The 8,674-nt window shown below is 32.7% G+C and overlaps 1 protein-coding gene across 2 annotated transcripts; it reads left to right on the top strand.

Annotated features, from left to right (window-relative positions):
* The first annotated feature begins 477 nt into the window (after positions 1-477).
* Positions 478-7,138, top strand: LOC11416312 (uncharacterized WD repeat-containing protein C2A9.03). 2 transcript variants are annotated; one of them, XM_024779549.2, is made up of 10 exons: positions 478-619; positions 1,521-1,682; positions 1,841-2,008; positions 3,553-3,639; positions 4,294-4,428; positions 4,612-4,722; positions 5,668-5,759; positions 5,855-5,960; positions 6,166-6,252; positions 6,368-7,138. In XM_024779549.2, exons 2-10 carry the CDS (start codon positions 1,539-1,541, stop codon positions 6,779-6,781), a joined length of 1,344 nt encoding a protein of 447 aa, XP_024635317.1. In that variant the 5' UTR covers positions 478-619; positions 1,521-1,538; the 3' UTR covers positions 6,782-7,138. The 2 variants fall into 2 exon arrangements, with proteins under 2 accessions (XP_024635317.1, XP_024635318.1); XM_024779550.2 differs by lacking the exon at positions 478-619 and adding an exon at positions 699-850.
* The last annotated feature ends 1,536 nt before the right edge of the window (positions 7,139-8,674 follow it).

The raw sequence follows: 8,674 nt of genomic DNA, 5'->3' as shown, positions 1-8,674 counted from the left end.
TACTTGTTTTTGTGATTGAAATTGGCTTGGAATGACTTCAAATGACTCAAAATCGCACCTTGGATAATCAAAAACGCAACAATGGAGTTTTGGAAACTCCTATGCTGTTCTGTTCTTATAACATTTTCTTCGGCAGTTAACTACCGAGGTTTTCCTCGGCATTTAGCTACCGCGGTTTTCCTCGGTAGTTAACTGCAGCCGGATATCTAAAACTTCGACAATTAACTGTCGAGGGGCATTTGAGTAATTTACTCGTGTGACACGGCCAAACCAAATGTGGGAACATCAATTCTCTACAAAAATTAGTTAAATGAGTTTCATCACATTCCATTCAATTCCACTACTTTTTTACAAAACCAAACAATAAGATGTGGCACCATCCCACTCCATTCCATTCCATTCCACTACTCACCACCAATTCAAACATAGCCTTGGGGAGAAAAGAAATTGTTATTTTTGTTATTTTCCTTCGGTTCAAAAATAAAAAAATTAAATAAAATAGATCTTTTTTACCGAAAATAAAATAAAATAATTAAAAAACAGTAATAATCATGATATTTATATTGATGTGTTAATTTCTGAGAATAGATCGAAGAAGCTCCTTTCCGACAAAACAAAGGTTCGCATCATATCTCAATTTTCCACTCTCTTTATTCATTTTTTTTTATTTTTTTTATTTTTTTTCTATCTGTTTTCTTCTCTATTTTTCTCTCATCCAGATCTATAAATTATTATCAAATTATTACAACTTGATCATTTTTGTGAAATTATCATGAAATTAAGGCCAAATTTTACATGAATTTTGAGAATTTGTTATTCTTTTGAACCCTAATTTCTGGCTTGTATTCAGGTTATGAAATTGAAATTCTAGTTGAATTTGATAAAATTGGTTATTTTTTAATTTAATTTAGATGCAATTGATTTCATTTATGTTAATTTGGAGGATATTCTGTTTGAATCCTAATTCTGGGTTATAATTTAGGTTATGAAATTGAAATTCTGGAAGAATTTGACAAAATTGTTTAATTTTTATTTTTATTTAGATGCAATTGATTTCATTTGTGTTAATTTGGAAGATATTTTCTTAAAACCCTAATATCTCGGTTGTATTAAGTAATTATTTTCAATTTCCATATTTTATTTTCAAAGGGTTCATGATTTAACTTGTCAATCATGATTTTATTAGTTAGCGACTTAATGTGCCCATCATGATTTTATTATTTTGGTTTTGGAATTACTGAAACATGTTGGCTATAATATTGTATGATGTTTATCTTGCTTTGTTTTTCATCATTGCTTAATGCAGCGATCCTCATTGGTTAAAAACTTAAAATCTGGATATTATTGGCTTGTTAGGATTGTTACTGAATTTCATCTTACTTGTGTTATATGTATAATTGTGTATGTGTAATTGTGTATATGATTAATGACACAAACACACAAAACTTTTGGACTCGAGCAGACACTGGAATATTACATGCCTCTGATTTTCTGTTTCTTTTCTTTTCTTGATATGATAGGTTTTAGTTGGTGAAAACATGTCTTACCGCCAGGGTGATGCTGAATATTTTGCGGATGAATATGAAATGGAGGATGTAGAGGATGAAATTGATATTGATGGTGAATCTATTAATAGAGAGGGGGGCGATGCCGAGTCTGACGTCGATGAATATGATTACTCGGTTCGTAAGAGGCTGTTTCTTATGTTTTTACAATTTTTACTCTGTTATGAATATGATGTACACGGTGTTTTATCCTCCTTCTAAGTAAATAATTCATCAAGCAAATGTAAATAGTGAAATTTATCTTCCTATGAGTAATATTTTAGTTATGGTGGCAGAGTAGTAAAGCTGTAGACACTACAGCTGCTCAAGCAAGAAGAGGACAAGACATCCAGGGGATTCCTTGGGATAGCCTTAGCATCACCAGAGAAAGGTATCGGCAAACTAGGCTTGATCAATACAAGAATTATGAAAATATCCTCCATTCAGGGGACAGGTCAGGGAAGGTAACAATTTGATGCCTTTTCTTTTTGATATTTCGGAGAAAAACTTATTCAATCATGTCATTGGTCATAACTTATGTCCGATATAAACCATAGTTACATATTTCGCTACAATTCATAGAGAACCACGGACCGATTAGCGAGTGCTGGTTCGAGTTACTTTTGCAGATTGGTTCACCCAATTTCATGAGAAAGGAATCCGCGTACCAGAGAGGCAAAACCATCTCTGTTCCAATTGAGCATAATAATATCTCAGTAAAAACAAGTTAAAGAAACCGACATTTAACTACTGTGCTTGCATTGGAAAGGGCTCCTCACTTTTAAAAGTGAGATGTCACTGGCCCACAAGTGTATTGCACCTTACCGTACACTGGAGCTTTGTTCTACAGTCCTCTATTTTAGTTAATTCACCTCTCTATGTTTTTCCTATTTTTTGATGTGGGACTATAATGCTCTCTCTCTATGTTTGACAAGCCTCATGCATACATGCTTCATACTTGGTTGAAACATCCTCTTTTGGTGACTATTGGACTATCCTTTTTAATCCGACTTTTGTTGGAATTTGGTTTTTTAAATAAATCTAATTTACTCTTTCTTTTTTGATGGAATGTTAATTACTCTTGGTAATAGATGCCTAGATCCTGTAAAATAAACAGATGCATTGATAAAATAATTTATCTTGAAAATAGGGAATTATTTCCTAAAATTAAATCACATTTTTTTATTAAAAAATTTGATCAGTCTATTATATCATAAATCACTATAAACAGAATAAAATCTACTTGTTTAATGCTCAATTTTTAAAAAATTTGGTTATATATGTGGGTATATAGATAGTATATAACATCAATTATGAAGGACATAATTTACATAAATGGTAGATTAAAAATATTTCTATAGTTTTCGTGTATATGAAAATTTGAGCTTCATCAATTATTCCGTTACTATAATAAAAAAATATTTATTAATTGTTTGTTGCTACTTTTTAGGCTGGATAGATTGAGATTCTTTTTCATTGTTTTTTAACTAAATATTTTTTTATTCATAGTGTACAATTAGTATATTAGAATGTACCACAAACTGAAATAGTGTATCAACTATGTATTCCCCAATGGCCACCCCTATGTCATGGTGATTTATATTGTTATTTATATATTTCCTGGCGTAGTGGTTAAGGATTGCTTTGCAACTAAGGGGCTTTGAGTTAGAGTCCGATCGAAACCATTTTTAGCATTTTCTTAGGAAAAAATGTGGCAGTCAAGGTTTGAACTCGGTCTTTACAGTATAAAATCAAGGCCAATTTAATCCCTATTCTAGCAAGCTAATTTAGTAAATTCAGTGCAATGATATTTATCTATTGTTTACATATTTGGCCCCCTCAAAAATACCTACCAAGCTCCCCCACAAGATAACCCCCACATACACTTACAGGTTTGTGTACTGCATACCTGAACCGGTACCACACACCAAACATAATTGTTAATCAGATGACCATGATATAAACATAACCCTATGCTTACCTGTTTATTATTATCTATTGCAAACAGGATTGTAAAAGCACGGACAAAGGATACTCATTTTATGAGTTCAGGAGAAATTCAAGATCAGCAAAATCAACAATTCTTCATTTTCAGGTAAGCTGTAGCCTGTATCGACTCTGGTTTCTATAATGGATTAAGGATGCACTAGGACATTTAACTGCACAGTGGCTCTCTTTAACTGTTCTTTATAAAGTTAGAAGTTTTGTTTTTTTACACAAATAAAGTTAGAAGTTAGATCAGCTTATTACTGTCAGAAAAATTATAAACCAAAAAATTCAAACTTTAAATGAAGTCTGAAAAGTGTTGGTGCTTAATTCACCTTATGTTGAAATTGATAGCAAGAGTGGAGGGAGAAGGAAGCGACTCTAGATCACTCACCCATAAAATGCATTTTAGTTTCACACTGCCGAATCAACATCTGAAAAAAATGCTTGTAGTCATAGAATAGGTTGAAATTTTTTAAAAATGCAGATTTGCCCATATCTGCAATATTTTTCTTGTGGACATTATAAATATACTTGATTGCTGGTTTGAATCAACAGGTGATTTGTAACCTAAATTGGTAGCGAGAACTGTGAGGTCTTCACACATGTGACTTATATATTATGTCAATATTGTGCAGTCTGTTCATAGGATGTGAATCATGAGTGGTACCTGGCATGTCATAGGCTTTGAAGAGATACGATCTTGCTTGCTTGACTGATCCCCCCGTTTTTTTTTTTTTTTTTTTTTTTTTATGTTATGCAGTTGAGGAATTTGGTTTGGGCTACATCAAAGCATGATGTATACCTTATGTCACAGTTCTCAGTGACACACTGGTCTTCTTTGACCTGCACAAGTTCTGAAGTACTCAATGTTTCAGGACACGTTGCACCATCAGAGGTGAATAACCCTTTAAGTAATGTTTTTAATTGCATAGCCCTTTAATTCATGTTGCACCCCCACCATCACATAGCACGAGGTTTAAATGATGGATTGATATTTAAATGTTCATTGCATAAATTTTAAGAAAAAAAAGGATCAATCATCATCGTGATCTTACATGTTATCAATTTTTATTGTCAGAAACATCCTGGAAGTCTATTGGAGGGGTTTACACACACTCAAGTTAGTACACTTGCAGTAAAAGATAATCTTCTGGTTGCTGGAGGATTTCAGGGTGAACTTATTTGCAAGGTAAAAATGTTAATTTTCTCATGTTTTGAGGAATATCTATTTCTTTTAATCTGTTTTGGATAGAGCAGTAAGTATAACTTGTAATCCTGGACATCCGCTTTGTGATCATTTTCTGAAACATTTTAACATAAAGTAATGAATGCAAAGCACTGCTTGGATATGCAATATGTACATGTAGACATGTGACTTACATGTGGTGATGAGTAGCTTTTTCAGGTAATATTGTAAAAGGCTACTGGTTTTCCCTTTAATCAACGTTAAAATCTTTTGTTTGTGATCCCTGTAAAGTCCTAAATCTCTGCATTTGCTCCCTACCTTCAACCTCTTTTACAAAAATGACGACTTAGCTAGTAGATGTCCATCTTGCCATGCCACATGAGATTAACAGCCTCATATAGCATCGAAATTGGATGATGATGTGGCGTTGAGGTTTATTTTCCTCTTCCCATCCTCCATTGCCACCCCCACTTCACTTTGTTTGCTGTGGTGCTTGGTTCATCATTGTACTAATTGTAGTTTATAAATAAGATTTATGTTCTGGGAAGATTTGCTGAATTTTCTCATTTTGTTGCTTCCTAAATATCTCACAATTTTAAGTTTTTTTAAATTGTATAGACCACATGGAACTATTTAATGAGCATTGCTTTAATAATTGGTGGAGTTCTAGAGTGTTGCTACAACTTTCTCCTTCAATTCGAGCCTTATTTTTTAGCTACTTCTCAAGAAATGCTTGAATTATCTTTTTCATTCATGTTATCTATGATTCAGCTAATTAGGCATTTGCAATTTTACATATGCATATTTTGGTTCATCATTCCCATTAGACTCTACATGTTTTTTTAGTTATATTTGCAGACGCTATAAATGTGTCCCCCGTAGGATTTGTTTTATGTTTTAGAACCATCCGCTGATATACTTCCATTACTTTCTGTTACTGAAATGCAGCACCTAGATCGACCTGGTGTCAGCTTTTGCTCAAGGACTACTTATGATGATAATGCTATCACCAATGCCATTGAGATTTACGATTCACCTAGGTATTTAGTTTTCCTTCTCTTTAATTATTTTGACATTTTTAATAATGGATATTGGTACCGTGATTATTGATTAACATACCTTTCCTGGTTTGTAGTGGTGCAGTTCATTTCACAGCATCAAATAATGATTGTGGAATCAGAAACTTTGATATGGAGAAATTTCAACTTTCTAAGCATTTCCGTTTTCCCTGGCCAGTGAATGTGAGTCTCTTGGATTATGTTCTCATGTTTTAATTCCATATCCCCTCTTAAATGAACAATTTTAGTATTAGGAAACATTGCTTACACTTTGGCTGTACTGTATGGATCAGTCGATTGAGAATCCTCGCTATCTATTCCCACCCCACTGTGACTCCTTTGCTTTCTATTTATATTCTTATCTTTGCCTTTTTATGCTATGCTGCAGCATACTTCTCTCAGTCCAGATGGTAAGCTACTTCTGATTGTTGGAGACAATCCTGAAAGTATGTTGGTTGACTCTCAAAATGGAAAGGTAGTACTCTACGCCCTTTTCGGTCAAATAATCAATCACTTCTTCAATTATTTGCATCTGAAGAGTATATGATTGAAAATCGTCCTAATCTGATTTTTTTATTTTTATTTTGCAGACTATTGCTCCATTATCTGGGCACTTAGATTTTTCATTTGCATCATCATGGAATCCCGATGGGGTAACCTTTGCTACCGGAAACCAGGACAAAACCTGTCGGATTTGGGACATGCGGAATTTATCCAAGTCAGTGGCAGTGTTGAAGGGAAATCTCGGAGCCATCCGTTCGATCCGGCATTCTTCCGATGGCAAGTATATGGCTATAGCAGAGCCTGCAGATTTTGTGCATGTATATGATGTGAAAAGTGGGTATGAGAAAGAACAAGAAATTGATTTCTTTGGTGAGATATCAGGCATATCTTTCAGTCCAGATACCGAATCCCTTTTCATTGGGGTTTGGGATCGTACTTATGGTAGCCTTCTCGAATATGGCCGGCGCCATAATTACTCATACCTTGATTCAATGATTTAGTTGCATGTTCAAGAAGAGGGATAAGTGACATGACAGTCAGTGCACTTGAACAACCTGCTTTACATATCCTTTAGGGGTAGGTTGATGTATGTATAAATCGAGTGTCCTGCAAATGTCCTCAATTTGTAGTTGTATTAGGGTGTGTTTATATCAGTGTGTGTGTGGGAAGCGAGGTATAGTAAGTAGGCTAGAAGTTGATGGTGCAAATAGAGGTGGAATGTTGTGTGACTATCTTGAGATGTTGAGTACCATCATCACTATGTAATGCAGTTATTTCTATCTTGGAAACTCATTTTGGCAAGAATATCTAAATAATGTAATTTATTGGTCTTATTAGCTCATTGATTGTCTTGTTAATGTTTTTGATTGGAACAAAGGCAGGGAATCATTCAAAGGAAAACAAAGTAGTTTGTATGATATATTTTTTTTTTAAAGAAAAATAGTAACAGATACCTAAGTAGTGGCCATCTTAAGGAATTGGATTCTCTATAGACTTATAGTACCAAAAAGAGTGATAGAAATACTCTCCTTTTCAATCTTTACTTTAACATTCACTCTTTATTATATAGTGAAATCATTAAAAATACTTTCTTTCTAACACTTACTTTCTTCTTGAATAAATTTACACTTCGAAAATGAGTTTCACAAAAAGTGGTAGAATTTACATGAATTAAGAAGAAAGTGATTGTCAAAATGAGTGTTGAAAATAAAGTGTTTTTAAAACTATTCACAGTAGCAATGGTAGTAACAATTTTGGTAGTTGAAAAAAAAATTGAAATATTGTGGTTGATTTGCAGAATTTCTATTGAGTTGTCTGTTGTTTATGTCATAACTTGAATTTGTTGACTGTAGTGACTTTGTTATTTCTGATGTGGCATGGTTGGTCCATAAACTTATCAACAAAATATTTTTCGATAACGAACTTATCATCAAATATCCATGATAATATTAATATAACAAAAATCTTACTAATTTGAAAGTTAAAATCAGTTAATTTAATTTTATATTAGAAACTCCCCCGTTTAACTTTAACCGTGGTGATATATTTAAACATTCATCAACTATCATATAACATCCTTCATGCCCTTTTTTTTCTCAAAAAAAAAAAAACCTTCATGCTCTTTTTTTTTTTTGAGGGGATCCTTCATGCTCTTTATTTCTCTCTATGTTATAATATTTATCATTTCCTTTTTTTTTTGTCAGATAGCTTATTGGCTAGATAAATTTACCTTAAAGATGAATAAGTAGGTGTCTGGGGTTTGAACTCCGGCCCCTGCACATATTGTGCATTATCCCTTACCAAATGAGCTAAGCTCATGGGGACTCATTTCCCTTTCTTCTATCTCCACAAAAAAAATCCTTTTGAAATTTAAACACGTTATTTGAACATACTCACACAAAAGTACATATAATTTAATTATTTTAAAAATACACGTTATTTTTTTATTTTATTATTTTTCTACCTTTTTTCAAACATGTGTGTCTAAATATATGTGTAAAATGAGATATGGGTTTCCAATCAACATTTTCCTTTCTATAAACAACTATTATAAACTTATTTTTTTTATTATTGTTGTTGTTGTTGTTGTTATTATTATTATTATTATTATTATTATTTTTCATTTGCCAATAAAAAAATTACTTCATTTCAAAAGTTCTCATAAATCAACAGCAAATCCAAATTTATTAAACCATAGGTTTAGTCACATATTTGTTAACATTTAACATTAGAACAAGATATCATACGTCCAAATTCATATCAACAAAGTGAAAGGGTAAAAATATCTGTAATCCAAAACAAACCAACAGATTCAAGCCAAGTCACTAGCCAAAATCTTTATTCCATGGTTCACAATCATAATCACAAACCACCTTATCTTTCTTTTCCACCAC

The sequence above is a fragment of the Medicago truncatula genome, chromosome 3, assembly GCF_003473485.1.
Source record: "Medicago truncatula cultivar Jemalong A17 chromosome 3, MtrunA17r5.0-ANR, whole genome shotgun sequence".
Classification (NCBI taxonomy): Eukaryota; Viridiplantae; Streptophyta; class Magnoliopsida; order Fabales; family Fabaceae; genus Medicago; species Medicago truncatula.
This window is presented reverse-complemented; position numbering and strand designations above follow the sequence as displayed.

Bases quoted from the DNA above. Each gene is read 5' to 3' on its own strand.
- LOC11416312 (XM_024779549.2), top strand. From the start codon at position 1,539: ATGTCTTACCGCCAGGGTGATGCTGAATATTTTGCGGATGAATATGAA. The intron at 2,009-3,552 runs GTAACAATTTGA...TATTGCAAACAG, and splicing joins CAGGGGACAGGTCAGGGAAG to GATTGTAAAAGCACGGACAA. The intron at 6,253-6,367 runs GTAGTACTCTAC...TTTATTTTGCAG, and splicing joins TTGACTCTCAAAATGGAAAG to ACTATTGCTCCATTATCTGG.